At 36.8% G+C, this 20631-nt stretch overlaps 1 protein-coding gene across 1 annotated transcript; it reads left to right on the top strand.

Annotated features, from left to right (window-relative positions):
• Window positions 1-19318: 19318 nt before the first annotated feature.
• On the top strand, window positions 19319-20251 carry LOC149199171 (putative clathrin assembly protein At5g57200). Its single transcript, XM_089400476.1, has one exon. The coding sequence runs from the start codon at window positions 19319-19321 to the stop codon at window positions 20249-20251; it is 933 nt and encodes a 310-aa protein (XP_089256602.1).
• Window positions 20252-20631: the final 380 nt, after the last annotated feature.

The following is a 20631-nucleotide window of genomic DNA, read 5'->3' as shown; positions in this document are numbered from 1 at the left end:
CCACCTATCATTGTTAATAATCCAAATACCATCCCAAGAAACATTAGGAGGCAACAAAAGCAGGAACAGCTTGCTGAATTAACCTCAGATTCAGATCATCCTAGCCTTATATCTACCCCATGCAAGGTCCTCTTCCGCTCTACCCCTAGTTCCCCTAGTTCTCCTTCCACATCTCAAAGTCCTCCTCTTACATCTTCATCCACTGCACATATCCCCTTAAACAACACTTTAGGTTCACCCCTACTTGTTACCCCTGTGATACCCGCTGTTCCTATTATCCCAGCTGCCCCTGTTAATCCTCTAAATCCTGTAAATATGGCTAACAGATATGCACCCTTGCAGATACCAGCTAATGCCGCAGCTCTACCCCAAGATTACCAAACCAAAATTTCATATTTTGACTCCAATGGCCCTCTGACAGCTGCCCAGCATGCCAAGAGGATGCAAGACCATTTTGAGACCTATGAAATAGATGATGACAGTGTCAGAATGAGGATGTCTGTTCAAAGCCTAACTGGGGATGTAAGAACTTGGTTTAGATCCCTGAATGAAAACTTTATTACAACTCATGCTGAACTGTATCAAGCCTTTACTAGTAGATGGGAGATGAAGAAAGATCCTCTGCACATACTTGGGGAATATGACACCATCAAAAGAGGTCCCCAGGAGACTGTTTTGGAGTATTGTGCAAGATTTAACAATGTATATAACTCAATTCCACAAAATTTAAGGCCTCCTCCTGATTTAGCCTTGTACAAATTCCCTGATGGTTTTGACCCTGAAATGGCCTATCAGTTGAAGGAAAGAGACTTTCAATCCCTGGAAGAGGCCCAAAGAGTTGCTGTCACAGTGGAAGCCAACCTAATTGCCAAAAGAAACAGGGCAAGGTTGGAAAAGAGGACTGTTTTTAAAGAGGAACCCTCTGCCTTTGATCAAAAGCTTGATGCCATACTAAATGGAATGAAAATATTAGGTGATAGAGTGGAATCGGTTGAACGAAAATCATCATGGGAAGCACAACAAAACAACCCTCCTAGGAATCCAAATTTTAGGAGAACTCAAAACCCAGGTATTGGCAAAACCAGTGCTGATCAAGACATAAGACCCCCTTTCCAAGAAAATTATGCAGAAGCTTCCACATCAGTAGAGCCCAATGAAGATCCTGAGATTAATTTAATGGGTCTAGATGGTGAAAGTCAAGTTTTCTTAACATAAGAAGATCATGAGGATGATGAAATCAAATTGTTCCAAACTAAATCAGGTGAATCCTTTGATTTCAAACAAGGCTATGACACTGCTGTTTATGAAGTCCATAAACAATACAAGCTAAGGAGCAGGACTGTGAATGTTAACCAGCCTGAAAAGAAAAAGGATAATCATCAACCTGATCTAGTTATAGTCACAGAACCTAATGACAAACTAAATTCACCTACGGAAGAAGTGATTGTTGAAGAGATCACTGAACCACTGTCCTTAAGACAGCAGCCTGTGGCTACTTCATCCTCTCATCCTAATTTAAATGTTACTCCTCAAGAGATGGGCAAAAAGGATAAGTCCCAAAGTCAAGACAAAAATCAAGAAGAAGATGTAATGAACAAGGAAAGAACTATCACCTATAACCCCAAGACCCAATCTGAAAAACATTTTGATCTAGAAACAGAAATTGGCAAATTAAAAATAGCAATTCCTCTCTTGGAACTTGCCAAGCATGACATCTATAAACTGCAAATCAAAAGGTCCCTTCAACTCACTAGCAACAAAGATGATGTCAATGTGCTGGATGACACCCCAGAACTCCTGTGGCCCAGAAGTAGATGGAAAAACAGTAGTCACAGGGGTACTGCCTTTCTATGTCAGTTTGCATATTCATGATAAAATATTACCTAATGCAATGTTTGACTCAGGTGCCTCTCACAATCTCATGCCAAAAGAAGTCATGGAGAGATTGAATTTAGACATAACAAGACCATATAAGGATCTGTTTTCCTTTGACTCCAGCCAAGTCAAGTGTCTAGGTCTCATAAAAGACTTATGTGTGTCTCTGGTTCAATACCCAAACAAAACAATCCTAATGGATGTGGTAGTCGCTGATATCCCACCTAAGTATGGGATGCTGTTATCAAGATCATGGGGAGCTAAACTCCAAGGTTCCCTGCAATTAGACATGTCATATGCCACCATCTCTGTGTTTGGGCAACCAAAAAGACTGTACAGAGAAACACTAATGAAGTACATGGTCAGCAGTGAAGAAAAGCCTCAAATTTTTCCTATATATGTTGTCCATTCAGACATAGACTCATACATTCTCTTCAATGACACCACAACTCCCCCAAAAGGTGAGGATGAAACCAAGATATTCATACAAGGGGAAGATTCAAATGAACATAGTATCACTCATGAAACAACAGTCAATCAAACACTAGATGTTGTTGTTGCCTTAGTTGTCAAGAACATCCAATCAAACAAGGAGACTGTCCTAGAAGACAAGCTAGAGAAAAAACCACAACTGCTACTCACATTACCAGCCCATGAACAGATCATAAAATCTCCTTTCCAACAGGATATTCTATGGTTCCTTGAATTTGATGGCTCAGTTAACAAATTAGGGGCAGGAGCTGGAGTTTGGGTACACAATAGAGAAAATAGTCATGCAGAAGGCAGAGCCTATAGATTGAATTTCAGATGTACTAATAATATGGTAGAATATGAAGCTCTTTTACTAGGACTCAAGTTGGTAAAATTCTTACAAGCTGCCAGGGTTTCAATCATGGGTGATTCAGTTTTAGTTATCCAACAAGTAAAAGGAAACTTTGTCACCAATGACAAAAGACTAAGGACTTATAGGTCTGCTGTTGCTGAGGTACTAAACTTTTTCTCTGAATTCCAAATTACTAAAATTCCCAGAACCCACAATCTACATGCTCATAGTTTAGCCACCTTTGCAAGTACCTGCAAGTTGCCCTTTGAGCCCCATCATTGTTTTACAGCTGAGGTAAAACACAGACCCTCCATTCCAAACAATGTTAAGGATTGGCAAGTATTTGAGGATGACAAGCAAATAAACCATTTTTTAACTCTGCAGCAAGAATTTGCAGGACTAAATATTGACAATGAGTCAGCAAGTCAATCACAAATACTTGAGTCAGCAAGTCAATCACAAATACTTGAGTACATCTTAGTATGTACTGATTATGTAACAAAATGGGTTGAAGCAAAAGCACTAGTTAGAGCCACCGAACAAACAGTGGTAAACTTCCTTTTTGAAGAGATTTTTGTAAGGTATGGAGTACCAAGGGAGATAGTGACTGATCAAGGTACTCAATTTACTTCAAGGTTAGTGAAGGACATCACAGAAAAATACCAAATCAAGCACATAAGAAGTACACCTTACCATCCACAAGCCAATGGCCAGGTGGAGTCCACAAACAAAACTTTGGAAGGGATTATCACTAAAACTGTGGCAATGAACAGAAAGAATTGGGAAGAGAAGCTCAAAGATACACTCTGGGCTTATAGAATTACGTGGAAGAATACTACAGATTTACACCATATCAGTTGGTGTATGGCAAAGAGGTAATGCTTCCTATTGAGTTTCAAATACATACTTTTAAAATGGCTGCAGATTTACAAATTGATTTGAACCAAGCACAACAAGAAAGAATTCAACAGTTGAACCAGCTGGATGAAATGAGGCAGCAAGCAGAGGAAACCAAAATCCTCATGCAAAAACAAAAGAAGCAGTGGCATGATGCACATATCAAGAAGAAGCAGTTCAAAGAAGGAGACTGGGCTTTACTTTTCGACTCTAAATTTAGAGATCATAAAGCCAAGTTTACTACACATTGGATGGGTCCATACGAAATCATTCAAGTCTATGACAATGGATCAGTCAAGCTCACCCCTATTGATGGATAAGGGCACTCCTTTACTGTCAATGGTCATCGCTTGAAACTATATAATAAGCCCATCAGCAAGCAAAATTTTCTTCAAACTGTATCTCAACAGAGAGAGGTTGAGATATTGCAGCCTTCAACTGCAGTATCTCTGCCTTAGTTCATTTCATTTCAATTTAGAAATTCAAAAGAAAAAAAAAAAAACAACAACAACAAAAAAAATCTAAAAAAAGAAAAAAACACAACGAAAAAATAATAAAGATGGGTTAGATGTGAAAACCAGACTCTGGCACACTCTAGCCCAGAATTCTTACTTGAAAACCAATTCGTTGGCGGGTAAGAATTCCTTTTCTTTTGTTTCCTGTTTGATTCATCAACTGAATAATGACTTGAGGAAAAGTCAAAACTTTCGTGGGGGGGGGAGAAGCATCAGCATTTTGTTTTCTTATCTCCTCATTGTAAATTCTCAAATATTTCTTATCTCATCTCCTCACTATAAATTTCCAAAGAGTTTGTTTCAGCACTCCAGATTTCAATAAACAAGTTGTTTTGTCCTTGTTTTATCTCAGAGGGACCTATTTAAAAACATTATGCAGGGGGATTTGTTCCGTCCAGAAGACCATGTTACCAACACCAACAATAGTGGGACCTGTTCAAGACACATAAAAAGGACCTGTTAAGAGACTGTTATTTCAAGATTACTTCAGCAAAGCTTCATCAAGTTTCAACAGGGATCCAAAGGTTGCTTGTCACCAAGACTTCATCAAATACCAAAGATCAAGGAACTTGTATACATATAGTTCTTTTCCGGATTTCAAAGAAGCTGCATGAACATTTTCCAGATCTCAGAGGGACCTGTTGCATTCGAATCTATCCCAGGGGGACCTGTTATGAACAAAAAAGAGTAGTCAAAAGAGACTAGTCCTACCTAGCATGCCAATGCAACGTTTGAACAACCAACAAAAGTGTAATGTATTCCTTATTCTTAACATTTAAATTCTTACATTAATTTTTAATGTTAAATTTAATAACTGTGACTACTATGATCAATTTCAGAAACACCTCCATACCTATCACCCCTTATCCTATTGTTAATCCCTATCATCACCCAATACTCCAGCCTATCTCATACTTATATGTTTTGTTAATCCCCTCTCATATCACCTTTTCAATCTCTGTTACACCAATTAGACCCTACTGCCGTTCCAACATCTCTATTTGGACGGGTACCAACAGAAGTAGGACACGTGGTGAATTATTTGAAAACCAAATGTTATGCGGGCTTATTTATTATGTTTGAAATGACCGAATTATGACTTAACCACCTGACGAAGCCAAATGATGAAAACGACTACCTGAAATCATGCCCCAGTACTCCATATATGCTTCTAGTGCTTTTATGATGGTATCCATACAAGTAGTACATCCATTCCTGTGTTACAAAAAAAATGAATATGTTATGAATTGAGTTAAGCCGGTTATTTCATTTTCCTTCTCAGTTATTCTATGTTATCATTCGACTTCTGTGACTTCAACAGTAAGGACTGAAAGTAGCAAGCGCTACGAAAGGGAAATGTAGTCATTTGGGTTTGACCTCCACCATAATTACAAGACAGTCATTTGGGCATCGCTTGAGTTACTAAAGGAGCTAGTGTTGAAGAGCCGAGGGCGCCACCAGGTCAGCAGTGTTGGGGCGGAAGACAAAAGGTAACAAACCAGAAAATCTTTGTTGAATTTGCAAAGCATAAACAAAGAAGAGTTAGAACAAAATTCTCTGCCAAAATGACCAATAGGGTCGAGCCAAGCATATTCGACAATTCCCAGTACCACGAAGACTGCATTTCAATTCTCAAAGAAATACAATGGCTTCCCTTTTTAGAGAAGTTTCATGGAAGTAATGAGGAGGTCACTGAACAGTTTTCTTTTACATTCAATGGGGAGAAAGCTCTGATAGGTAATTTTTCATTTAGGGTTTCGGAAGACACCATAGCTCAGTACCTAGGGATCAGCCCAGAAGGGGAGAAATACTTCAAGACAAAGAAATTCAAAGAAAAGTCATGGAATCAATTTATGTCCAGATCAAGGGTTTCATCCGTTAATTGGAAGAAAGGCGTCCCAAGGAGCTGGCTGGTGCATCCGTGGGACGAGATGGTCTATATCATCCAAAAAATTGTAACTTGTGAAGGCCGCTACAACATTGTTTACTTGTACCATATCAAACTACTGTTACATTTGAAAGGGTAGTGTGTTATCAGTCTACCATACTTCCTCTTGCAAAGCCTAACAAAAATGTCGAAGACCATCCAAAAGCAGAAAGGTAACGAAGACAAGAGCTTATATCACTTTGGGCTAGTTAAAATTCTTATTGAATATGAGTTACAAAGAAGAGGAAAAACATGGAAGGAATTCTTGGATGCCAACCAAATTAAAGATGAATAGGACAAGGAAGAACTGCAGGAGAACTCAGGATTTATGAATGATATTGATGAAGAGATTCCTGTACACAAAGCAAGCAAGGTACCTCCACCTGTTAGCAGTGTGAGGACGAGGAAAATGAGAAAAGAGGATGCTCAGAAAGCAGAGCAAGATAAAAATTTTACCACCTATACAAGAAGAACCAGGAGAGCATCAAAGACCTAGCTACAAGAAGACCAACCCGAATCAAATGTACCTATACCGATGGATATTGAGAGTAGTGCTCACTCACAACCTGGACCAGGAGCTGAGATGGAGGTTGAAAGCAACAATAGGCAAGAAAAAGATTCACAACCTACCATTAAGAAACAAAGGAAACTGGAGAAGCAAATTGAGAATTTAAAGGAAGAACTAATGGAGGCCAACATACTAGAAAAAGTCATCAAGAAAGAAAATGAAATGCTAAGAGCACAGAGTAAAGAGACTCAACAGAAAAATGAGAAGTTAAGGGAACAAATCAAGGAACTTGAAGCTGAATAAACAGATATTTGTAAGTGGGCAACTAAATGGTATAACCAAAAGAAGGCCCTCAAGGAAAAGTACAAAAGTTTAAAGCATGAGCTCCATGGTCAGAAAGATGCCCAAGTGAAGAAGAATGTGGATACATTGTTGAAGGCAGTAGAGGTACAAGCAGGGACAGAGTTCAGAGGAAGCACATCAGGGTTAGCATGAGGACATGCTAATTCATTAAGCCAGGGAGAGATGTTGGTACCATTCCATGACCTCCTTTTTCCTCCTGAAACACATCGTTTGCCTACCTTTTTCCTTCATAAATCTCTTAGACCCCTTGAAATTGATTAGTTAACAGTATTATAGTTGTTAGATGCATTAAAATTGATTTATGAGTTTTATGTTAAAGAATTAGGGATTTTTGATAAAAAGACTACATGAAGTTACAACATCCTGTAAATGGTTTATTGTTTGACATATGGCATGACAGGTAAGCTAAAGCAAAGGGTAGGGACGAGAAATAGAATGTACAAGCATGGACGAACATCGATCCTACATCAGAACCAACACTCCTGGTCGTGCGGTCAATGCTAGTCAAAGATCAGCATGTTGGTGACAAAAGCCAATGGCCATAGGGTTTTAAACCGGTTTAGTTTTGTTCCTTTTTGGGAAATCGTTTCATAATGGAAACAACTTAAAAATCATTCCATAACAAAAGCGACAACATCTGCATAACGAATGTACATTCGTTCCAAATGTAAATGGTGTTAGTTTTTTTTAAAAAGATATATGTAAACACAGTTGTGTGGTTGTTAATGTCGGGACATCATTTTGAAAAACAGAGCTTTTGAACTTAATACCAGAACTCAGTTGCAGTCACGACTTTGTTATTGTGTTAACTCTATAGTTGCTTGAGCGTATTCCAGTATACCGTTGAAACGCGGATGGGCCCTGCGTGGAATGGGTATACTGTCATTTTATTTCATTAGCAACTTCCGAATATTCAATAGTATGCATAGTGATTAGAGTTTGGTTTATGATTTCATTGATTTAATTCTTATGAATGATGTTTATGATGGTGGCTTGAAAGATTCATCGTTGAGATCGTTGAATTGTATCCTGTAAGGGATCTAATCTTTCGTTATCTTTTTAAAGCATCTTCATGAACCCTGCTTCCCATGTATTCGAATTTAAGTGTGCCTATGATTTCAGTATGTCTTAATCTTTCATGAATGATAAACGTTGAATGCCGAGTGTTCACTGAACAGGGGTTTTATGCACAACATCCTCGTAAGGGGATTTAAATCTTGGTTTAAGTAATACGTAGTGTTTTTAGAATAGTTAGATGAATTGAGTGACCTGAGTGTCAAGGTGATAGGGAGCATACCTCAACCTTCTGTAAAGAAGTTCTGTAACCTACCGTCATGAACACTTAGTTAGGAATCCTTTATGTCTATAGATTGTAGACACATGCCTCTAGGTTTACTTATCCTGGTCGATAATAAATATAGCCTAATCTAGCACCCTAGATAGGACACTACAAGGAGCTCCTGCTTCCTCAGAATGCTGCTCAGCCATTAATTGGGAAACTCTAGAGGCTAATGACTCTACCATCTCGGCCAATTTATCGATCTTAGGATCTGAGGATGATGAGAGCTCACCCCTCTATCTTCTCCTATCAGCATCACCTTCGAGCCTCCCTGCAGCTATGATGTTTGATTCTACTTCAAAGGCTGCATCTTGCATATCAGCCAAAGAAGCACATCTTCTTTCTCTTAACAGCAGGCAGAACTGAGAATCAAAGGCATTGGCATAAGTGATCATAGCAGAAGTAGGGGTGGGTTTCACTTCATATGGTATTCTGCTGTACATATGGTTGAATCTCTTGTTGAAATCAGACAGCAGCTCACCATTTTCCCTCTGCAAGTTCCCAAATTCAGTATGATAAAAGAGCAGATATTTCTTATCCCCCCAATGCTTTAAGAACACATCATCTAAGGCCTCAATGTCTGCTATAGACCTAGGGGTTAATTCTCTGAACCATTTTCTAGCCTCCCCATCTAAGCTTTGGACAAAAACCCTCATCCACACATCATCTTCATTGATATCCAGGTTATCAGCATCGCTATAAAATGACTCAAGGTGCTCTTCAGCTATTACTCCTTCTGTACTAGTAAACTTAAGCATATATTTCCGATAATCTCCTGCAGGCATGGCATTCAAAGCTACAGGCAAGACCAAAGGTCCATACCTAGCAGCAACGATTCTTTCTATCTTTGTAGGAGCTTGCTGACCTGCCATGACTAAGGTAGGTGAAAGGATACTAGTAGACTGAGTGGTATGAATCAATGAAATGGATGACAGAGACAGAGGAAAATGATAGACAACATGGAATACTTTCTTTGGACTGAGATCCGAAAGGGAAATGAATGAACAGGAGCTTTATGAATCTCTGAAGGTGATTTTTACTAGCAATACTAGGTTCTAGTTCTCCAAACAGTGTCTTCTCAACTAAAACCTTCTCTTGCAGAGATACATAAGATTTCTTGGGCTTACCTGATCCTGATGCTCCTTTCTTCAAAATTTTCTTCTGCTTAACGATCTTCTCAGGGTCAGGCACTGGTCAGCTAGTGGTCTCTGAGGGTTTCTTCGAGTATGCCTCACAAACTGAGCCAAGAACTACAATGTGGAGTCGCCAAAGGTTGGTCTTCCTCTAGTGGAGTCGTCAGATAGATGATTACAACCAGAAATGTGCCCAGAATTTGTCTATCATCAAAATCTGGAACTGTGTTGTTTTCCCAGGGAAGCTGAGCTTCAATCTCCTCTCCCCGGCAACGGCACCAATTAATGTTATCACCCCAAGAAACTCTCCTAGGTTGTAGCTCAGAGATGCTCAGGAACATTACAAACTCAACAAAATGTTGGAAATGGATGAATGGAAGGAATTATGTTTATTCAAGCCAGATAACCACTTCTACTATGCTTAACTCCAGACATGGGTGAACACCCCCAGACTACAAGGCTTTAGACCACCAATCACTCACAGTTTAAGGATTAAGTGAACATGGAGAATACTGACCACACCAGCAGATGCACAAGACCATGTGATGGCCGGTTTCAACCAGTAAAAATGTCTGCAAATCTATTTCCTAATGCACAGACAGGATGATAGCTCTTTGGCACTAAATAAACAGAAACCTGCATAACATATTCAATGATACATACTATACTTCAACATAGAGGTGGGATGATAGCCCCTCAAATGCTAAATATCAAGAACACATGAAACTGCATAACAAACATAGCCTAGAACAGAGAAAAAGTGGAAAGTGAGCAATTAACAACAAAAGAAGCTTGTATTAGCTAAAAATGAAGACCAGAGGCTGCAAGTATCAAAGTAGTTACAGTCTCCAGAAGTTGAACCTAAAATCAAACTACAACCATCAACCCTAATTACGTCTGATTTCTGGGTATATATAGAGTTTCATTACAAAGATATTCTGCTGTTCTATGCGTGGAGGGGTCATAATGGACCACCAACCGCTTTTAACTCTCTGATGGAGTCTCTGCTGCAATCTGACTGTGTCTGTGAATGAATTTGACCATCTTGGATGCTCTGCTGTCCTTCTCGAGCAGGTGGAGTGTTGCATGAGTGAAGCTCCATAATTGATAAAGGCGTTTATCTGCTCGAGCTCTGTATTTTTCTTCCTTGGTCATGCTTTCTCTTGAATGCAGTTGTTGAGGATTTATTACGCCGAGAGTTGAATACTGGCAACCTTCTTCCTTCTGATGCACGAGATAGGCTATGGACACGGTCAACATGGCGGACGAATGGAGGAGGAAGATCAACCGTTGAATCACGTGGATCCATGGCGGGGATTGTTTTGCAGAGAGTATCGGGAGAAAACGGGAGTGGAAAAACGTGAGCCGTCGGATCCCGAGCGGGCAGATCCAACGGCTATCGGGCGAATAAGGTGCACGGACGATAGCGAGCGGGGAATCGGGCTGAAGCGGTAAGTGGTATGTATCGCACCACTTTTGGAGCTTAGGCGGTAACAGTACGAGGGCACGTGGCGGATGTGACAGGGCCAAAACCGCTTTATCGCGAGTTATCATGCGGTTAAGTTATGGTAGCGGGGAAAGCGAATGCCATTGGATTTCTTGGTAGATGATTGGATGGCGGAGATTGGTTTGCGGGGCGTGGGCCGTTGGATCTTGGCGGGACTGATCCAACGGTGGAGGAGTAATCGGCGAATCGCTTTATCTGGCGCGACGGGAGTCATCGGATCGGCGTTTTCCTTTGATAACCTTAGGCCTTTACGCTTGCTGATTTGCGATTAGACCACAGACCTGATAAAGGAGTTAACCACTTTTGAGACTTTATCGCATCGGCGGAAGTCAGGGGCATCGCCTTTACACACATGATGCGCTTTGCCGATAGCGATGAGAGATGAAAGCGCCAAGTTATATGGTCGGGTCTTATGGAAGGTTTGAACTTTGCGCTCAAGGACTGGGGCTAAAAAGGGGCTTGTTCAGACTTCGGAGGGTTTATTAAGGGAATGGAGAGGTTTTAGGAAGAAAACAGAGATAGCGGGGCTATGGGAGTATAAGGAAAATGAAGGAGAAGAAGAAAACAGACTGCTGCGGGCTCCCTTTTTGCATAAACACATGGCCAAGCTAGTATTTGGTCCTCCAAATTCTGAAGTATGTAGCAGAGCTAACAGTCCCTTGAATAAATTGGAGATGAACCTTGGAGATAGGATCAACACAAGCAGTTTTATCTCTAGATTCTTTACATGCTCTTTGCAAATCTTTGAGGCTCTGAGTTCTGTTGTATCCATTATTTTTAAAAAATCCAAGGAGATGAGATTTCTCTTGCTCTAGGTGGTTTTCATCATAGATTCTCAGAGCATGGGTAGCAAGGGTGCTAAGAACACCAAATTTATGAGCAGGAAAATGATGAGAACTAGCATGAAGATATTGTTCCATGTGAGTTTTTTTGCAAAAAACTTGGTGAGAAACGGAACCATCATCCATTCTAGAGAGGAGAATTTCAAGGAAAGGAAGACATCCATCCACCTCTACCTCCATTATGAACTTGATAGATTCAGATTAAGAGGTAAGGTGGTTCAAAAACAAATCTAACTTCTCATGACCATGGGGCCAAATGACGCAAGTGTCATCAACAAAACTCTTCCACTTCTTAGGGTGAAATTGAGTTGAGGCTAAGGCCTTGGTCTCAAAATATTCCGTAAAAAGGTTAGAAACAATGGGGGAAAGAGGGGAACCCATGGAAACACCGCAAGTTTGCTCATAGAACTCTCATTGGAAACTGAAAAAGGTCGAGGTGAGCCAGAGTCTAACCAATTTGGCTGTGTCTTGGTCAATGATTCATAATGGAGGTAGAGGTGGACGGATGCCTTCCTTTCCTTGACATTCTCCTCTCTAGAATGTCAGATGATGGTTCTGTTTCCCACTAAGTTTTTCACAAAAAAACTCACACGAAACAATATCTTCATGCTAGTTCTCATCATTTTCCTGCTCAAAAATTTGGTGTTCTCAGCACCCTTACTACCCGTGCTCTGAGAATTTGAGCAGGAGAAATCTCATCTCCTTGAAGTTTTAAAAATAATAGGTACAGCAGAAATTAGAGCCTCAAAGCTTTTCAAAGAGCATGTAAAGAATCTAGAGTTAAAACTACTCGTTTCGATCCTATCTCCAAGGGTCATCTCCCATTTATTTAAGGGACCTCAGATAAGATTGCACATATCCTTAGGCGGAATAATGTTTCCTCTTTGTTCAAACCTCTTAAGGACCATTAGAAATTCTCTTGGTTCAGTTAAACATCACACTGACCCGAAGGACATGAAAGGTGTTTACTTGATTCCATGTTCATGTGGTACTCCATATATTGGAGAAACGGGTCAACCGATCAAACAAAGGATCCATGAACACATGACAGGCATAAGGCACAATTGTTCCTTCTCTTCAGCTCTAGCTGAGCATGCAGAGAAGTCCAAACACCATTTTTGTATTGTGGATTCCAAAGTCCCCACTAAGGTTAACCATTTCCACCATAGGAAGCTTAGAGAGGCTATTGAGATTGAAAGGCATGCTAGGAATCTCAACAAAGATGGTGGTTGGAAATTGAGTAAAAGTTGGATTCTGACCCTCTCCTTATGATCCTCTTGTCTCTTTTTTCCCTTTTATATTCTTTTCTCTTTTTCTTTTTATGTATAGCATATTACTTGTAACTTAATTAAAATAAATGCTCATACTACCTTTATTTTTAACATTATTTTTAATTTCAATTATTGAACTCCTAATTACTTCTATAGTATTTAACCTCTTTTTTCCTTGTAATACATATTATTGAGATCCTAACCTTATTAGTTTTAACATTACTTATAATCTCCCTATTAAAATTTATAACTTATCCTTACCCCCCTTATTAATTTATGGGTTTTCTTATCATTATATTACTCCTTATTACTATTTATTAATTCCTATCGCCCTTTAGAAACCTCTCTATACCTTACTTTGGAACCAAATATCTTATCCTTAGACCTAATCATCATCTAATATTACATAAACAACTATTTTTAATTTATCCCCCTTATAACTTTGTTTTTATTTATTAAACACCTATTTTTAACCCCTTAATTTTCTTAACATAATCTGTATTCCTAACATCTATTTTATTACTAAATCTATTTTATTACTAAATTAAGAATATTAAATACTTTATATCTAATTCTTTGGATTTTAAATAATATTAAAATTAAAAACTACTTTTTATATCTAACTTGATATTTTAAATAATATTAAAACTTTTTATTAGTAAATTAAGAATATTAAATCAGTTATATTTAATTTTTGGATTTTAAATAATATTAAAATATTAAAACTATTTTTAAATAAAAATTATATAATTTTTTTTTGGGATTTTAAATAATATTAAAATATTAAAACTTTTTAAATAAAAATATTAAAACATTTTAAATAAAAATAATATTTTATTTACTTGTTTGACTATTCTCCAACGATTAGTTTTCAACAACGAACCTCGAGCAATGATGCATCCTTACTATTTATTCCTGAAGACTGTACGATTTCTTTCACCTTGTCCTAAGGATGAACCACATTGCTTGGTTCGAAACGTCAACCAAATCCTAATGATGTGATTATTCCGAAATATATTTATCTACAATATAGATCACAAAGTCTTAGATCTAACATATATATTTTTAGTTTAAAATAATAAATTTTTATTTTATTTATCATTAGTTTTAAAAACTTTTTAATTACATCAAAATATTTATCTTAGTGATTTCTTATCACTTAATATAGGTTAATGATACGTCTCCTTCTAAGTGAGAACATGAAATTATGCAAATCCTTATACATGAGTTCCTTTCGAATCAATCTTGACTCCAATATAATGTCGGGTCAAAGTCATGGTTGATCTAGCACATCAACCCTTTGATTTTGTGGCTAACTTTGAAATATAAACATTTCTGGAGCTTATGGATGGAATTTGAGGGGCTTATTGGGCCATGTCAAATAAGGGTACAAATTTCATAAATTCGGGAACTTTTTTCTTTATTGAAATTGTTGCAACTATGAAAGTTACAAATTTCTTACATTTATAAACTTCTTTTGTTCAAATTGCTGAAACTATTACTAGAGTGGTCAACTGTGAAAACAGTCCAATTTGATAGTCGGTTTGGTTTTGAAACTCTTACCTTAATGTGAAATTAGACCATGTTAAATAATATTACATAATTCGTAAATTCGTAAATTTCCTCTATTGAAATTGTTGTAACTGTTACCAAGTGTGAAATCTATAAAAACTCAAATTTATTAAATTCATGAACTTCCTTAATTTAAAACTACAAATTTCTTAAATTCATGAACTTGTTTTATTCAAATTATTACAACTGTTCTTAGAGTGTCTATGAAAACTCAAATTTATTAAATTCATGAACTTCCTTGATTTAAAACTACAAATTTCTGAAATTCATGAACTTGTTTTAAAACTATAAATTTCTTAAATTCATGAACTTGTTTTATTCAAATTATTACAACTGTTCTTGAAGTGTTGAGAACTGTATAAAAAATACCAAATTTCATAGTCAATTTGATTTTGAAATTTCTACTTAATCAAATCTTCTCGATTTGATTTTGGTTTTGAAATTCATGCCTTAATAGAACCTGCTTCGAAAAATTCAAAACATTTTCCATCTAGTTCAAAATTTAATATTGAAACAACTACACTTTTTTAATCTTGCTCAAAACATTTTACTAAAGTAAACTAAATTAAGAGAGAGGAAAATGAACTTGAGATATAACAATTGAATACAAAACTTTTAAATTAAAATAGCTAAAACATACATATGAAAGTTGCCTACTCCATATGTATTGGGCGACTTGGTGCGATTATCATTTCAATTTTAGATTTTCTTTTAAATATCCTTATGATATTTTGACGGCAAGTCCACCATTCACATGAATGTCAAAGGTGGCATTCGCTGGGTTCCCTGAAGGTATGACTTAGGTTGTTGGGTTTCTTGATTTCGAGGCATCTCGATTCTGTGCAAGATAACTGAGTTATTTTTATATAAAAGTTATTATTATTTATAGGTATTTTTTTTGAATTAGGATATTTTTTTATAGTGGAAAAACTCATCATCATTTGGTTGTTAAATTAACAATGGGGATAGCTATCAATGGCTACTATCTTCATATGCAAGTTGATTCATCACGGTTACTCAAGGAAAATCATGTCACTAGAAATTACTTTTTAGTAATTTGTACTGGGGCAAGATTTCACTTCTGCTAGATGCCTCTGGGTCTTGGGTTGTTAACCTATTACCATTATAACATCATAATCAAAGTAACTCGGGAAGGACTTGTTTATCCTCCCACAAAGTTAACAATCTTCAAATTAATGAACCATTTTTTTTCCTTATTTATATCCAACTTGTTAATATCCTTGTCTTTTGTTCTAATAACAAAGTTTTATCACTTAAAACATTATAACTATTTAAAAAATATTTTTCTCAAATTTTTACATCATACAAAATATTTTCCTTTAAAAATTTACTAAATTGAAATTAATTTAATAAATATAAAATAAAAATGAAATTATTTTCACAAAAAAAAAAAAATTAATTTAATAAAATATAAAATCAAGATCAAATTATCTTTATTAATACTAATTTAGATCTATCTTAATTTCAGATCTATCAAACGTGAGAGGGATCAATTTTTTTTCACTCTAAAAGAAGTTTGCATTTCAAGGAATTTGTTCTCTCTAAAAACTTGGTAAATCCGGAAATAAGATGAATCTAAAATGGTTTTATTATTATTTATAATTATAAATATAGTTATTAATCTTATGTTTTTTATTTTATTTTATTTTTATTTTTAATTTTATGTAATTTGACCAAGTCAAAATATTTTATTGATAATTATAATTATTAATTTATTTTTATTTTATTTCATTTTGGCCAAGTCAAAATGTTATTCGACATTTCACTATACTTGTTTGCTTTTAGATTTAATTTAAAAAATGTTATAAAATAAAATATTTATAAAATATTTTGATTTTGAAATGAGCTACGATTTTTGGGCATGAGGTATTGATAATCCATGATATTGGCTCATGGTATTATAAAAAAACCTATTTACATGTTTATTGTAAGTATTAAATTTTTATGTGCTTATTAATTAAATTTAAATATGGTCACGAAATATTATTTTACACCACTACATCTCCCCCATACTTTTTTGCTTTGTTGATTTCATTTAAAAAATATTACAAATTAAATTAAAATAAGATATTTATAATTTTTTTTTTTTAAATTTCACATACAGTTTATCTTACATTACACTACAAGTAACTTCTCTGATACATCAGCCCAATAAGATGTAAAAATCAAATAATTTCCTAGTGCTTATTTGTGGGGTTTGGTATTCGGGTACATTTTCCATTTGGTTTTGACACTAGTTTTCACCACTCCCAAATCTTGTCTTTGCAGTTTGTCTTACTATTGGTCTCAATAGTGGGCTTTAAGTAGGCATCACTTATTCCTCCTTCACTTCCCCACTTTCTCCCTTTTCCTTGTAGTCAACCCTTCCTTCTATGTCCGAATGAAACTACACTCTTGTTGTGATATTACTTGGGTAGTTTCTCATTTTTCTATGTTCGTGGTCAAGTGTTTTATTTGAAGTTCTTACATGGCTTAGTGCCAATTCTTATCACCCCACGGGGTGGCGCACCCTCTTGAGGTCGAAAGGAAATACTCAATTTGGAAACCAAGGAATTTGGAGATCGTAAATACTTCTCTCACTCTGAGATAAGTGGAAGTAGTCTCAAATGGGTGTCTAATGCATGATTGTTCCAGAGGAGAAGAATTCATTTTTTTTCACTCAATCACTCATCATCATCAAATGGAGACATTGCTTAGCATGGTTATCTGTGATAGGCAAGTTGATAACTATAAACTCTTTGTTGGTCAGATCAAGCCCATATTGTGGGACATCAGATACAACTTGGACGATATAGTGGTAAGGTTGGATCAAATGGAACGTTATATAGTGTTAGATTATGATACTGATTCAAATGACCATCAGGAAGAGCTTGTGATTATCAACTGTGATTATCAATGTTGTGCCTCTCAACACTATTAACACAAATTTTGACCTACCATTGCACAATTCCCATGAAAATGTCTCCTTGTGCTCACTAGTCATCATTTTGGACAAAGTTTCTTCAAACAACTCTTACAGTCTTCAGTGTGGAAGGAATCTACTTGTACGTGTGTCTATACTGAATTTTTACTACCCTTTATGTTTTTAGTTACTTTATGTTACAGTTTGTATGTCCACACTTGTCTCATTTTCATGTCTACAAACAATAGTATCTTGGATATGCTATTTATGCGATCAACTTTTGAAATATTTTTGTCAATGGTGTCCTGGTTCATGCAGCGGATATGGTTGCTCTGCTCTATGCACTTGGAATAGTGATATCTAATTATTCCTGAACTGTCCATGTTTTGAAGAAATTTCACTATAATCCCTTATGTAATCTTTTCAGTGATCAATATAAATATTTAGACATATTTAAAAAAATATAGAAACGAAATAAATTGAACTCAAATATATTTAATTAATATTAAAAATACAATATAAAGAAATAAATTATTTAAAAATTTAATTTGAAAATAAATAAATACATAAATAAATAACTCATTTGAAAATTTAAATATTAAAAAAAACCAAAAAAAACCTTAAAATATAGTTTAGGAAAAGATGGTGTAAAGTAAAAATATTCGCATGACACAATTTCAACCCCATATTTTATATGATAAATAAATTTATATTTAACCCTTTTATATACATTTGGAATATAATAACTAATTCCAAATAAATTTATATTTAACCCTTTTATATTCTTTTGGAATATAATGACTAATTCCATTTTTGTGAATTCGAACATCAAGCCTTACACGTGTTACACATCATGATTTATTTATTTTTAAGCATTCGAAACCGGGATAATGTAAGGCTCCCACAAATTTTCCCAACTAACATAAATCGTGGCTTTCATCATCATTCAAAAACCACATGAATGATGTGTTCCCACACTGATTTAGGGTTTTTTAATTTAAAAAAAATATATAAAATAAGATGTTAAATCACTGAGATCTCTTTCTCATTGAATGGTCACGAGTTCAAATCGCGTAAAGCAACATTTTCTGAAAATGAATCTTTGCAGGTAACGAAGCAAGTTGAAAATTCCCACGGAAGATGGAAGCTCCGCAATTGGAGATGGACAAATGGAATTTTTCAATTTGGCCAATCCATATGATAGGTAGATGGAAGTTTTCTATACATAAAAAAAATTGTAAGGACCATGTGCTCGAAAAACTTCGTTTTAATTAATTGTGTTAGGTAGGTTTTCATATTTCAATTTTCTTATAATTAATTGTGTTAGGTAGGGTTTCATATTTCAACGGCGGAGAGGACCTGCAGACTGAACATATGTTACTTAATGGGCAAAATAACGGGGCAAGAGCTAACCAACCATACATTGGGTATTAAATGCCCAATGTAGGTTGGCCCATCTATGTATGTCATGGGGCGCATCCATGTAACTCCGGCAGCCACCTTTGCCTTTCCGGCAACACCATGCGGGACCCACCATGCGCGAGCCCGGGCCCAAAACGAAAACGACCTCGCGCCAAAACGCATTCGACTCCGGTTCGAAAATACTCTGCAACCCGCCTGGACGAAGCTCTGCAACCCGCCTGGACGAAGCTCTGTTAGCGGCCAGTTCAATCAAAGGTTCTCGGAATGATATAAGAAAGCTATCATAATGGCGTATTTAAACTTGTTACCAAACATCGAACGATTCTGCAATCAAAGCGGGTTATTTTCCAGTTCATGCAGCTCCGAGAAGTTCAGGAAGGAGGTGGCTGAGAGCACCGGAGATGGATTCGCAATGGAAGAAAGCTGTTGGGGTTCTTAAGGACGTTGTTTCCATGGGGTTCGCCAAGCTGAACAACCCTCTGGGTTTCATTGACGTAGCAGTTGTGAAAGCTACTCAACACAATTGCAGCCCTCCCAACGAAAAACATGTCCTCGCTGCCTTGTCTGCAACAAACTCTGCTCGCTCACGATCACGACTGAAACATGCGATTGAAGAACGTTTGTGGCGAACAAAAGACTGGATGGTCGCTGTGAAGACGCTGGCACTCATTCATCGATTGATGAGAGATTCCATTTTTATTGAAGAAGAGGAGATGCAGCGCTCCTCTCATGCAACAGTACTCGCCATCACGTCGCTACAGTTCCACGATGGCTCCAGCCCCCTGGCATCCGATTGCTCTCTGTGGGTCCGTAAATACTCAGCTTACCTCGACCAGAGACTGCGATGCAGCAGGATTTTCAAGACCAACATTCTGTCTGAGTGTCTCCATCAGAGAACAACTGATTTGGATGTGAATTACATTTTCTTAAGCTTGCCATCTCTGCAACAACTCATGGGCTGCCTCTTAAATTGCACACCGCAGGGAAGCCACGTGGTGGGGAACCCACTAATTCAGTATGCCCTCGATTTGCTAGTCAAGGAAAGCCGAAATATCTATGGGACAATTAACCATTTTATACACAAGCTGGTAGATTCCTTTATGGCTGGCATGGCCAAATATAAAGTTATAAGGCTAATCAATATTTGTAAACGATTTTATGAACATTGTGACAGACTTTCAGAGTTTTATGATAATTGTAGAATGGTTTCACAATGCAACAACATTGACTTGCCCCCTGTAGTGAAACCTTCAGAGTCAATATTGGCTAAAATGGAGAACTACCTTATAAAATGTGCGGATCATACACCTGCCAATGTCAAAGAATACAGCTAATTTCCCATTGCCAGTTGGAAATCAGTCAAAGAATACAGCTAATTTCCCATAGATGACCCGCTCGACATACATATATCAAAGAATACAACTAATTTCCCATTGCCAGTTGGAAATCATTTGCAAAAATTGCCTGGCAGAATTTGAAAAACTGGTTGTTAGGAATGCACTGCATACATTTTTTAATATCCTGCACTTCAATTTTCTGGAGTTCCTTCTTTTCTTGGCGCAGATGAAACAACATTTAACCGTCAAAATCATGCCCTTTTAAATCCCCTACACTTCCACTCTCTGTAAGGTAAGTTATTGTATGAGACAGATTCTTCTCAAAACTGAAGGTAAGTTATTCCACTCTCTGTTGCTCGTCTTGATTATGCCAGTCC

The sequence above is a fragment of the Pinus tabuliformis genome, chromosome 2_1, assembly GCF_031772625.1.
Source record: "Pinus tabuliformis cultivar Carrire ecotype Pingquan chromosome 2_1, CPIR1, whole genome shotgun sequence".
In the NCBI taxonomy this organism is placed as follows: domain Eukaryota; kingdom Viridiplantae; phylum Streptophyta; class Pinopsida; order Pinales; family Pinaceae; genus Pinus; species Pinus tabuliformis.
This window is presented reverse-complemented; position numbering and strand designations above follow the sequence as displayed.

Excerpts from the sequence above, each read along its gene's own strand:
- LOC149199171 (XM_089400476.1), top strand. The coding sequence starts at position 19,319 with ATGGATTCGCAATGGAAGAAAGCTGTTGGGGTTCTTAAGGACGTTGTT.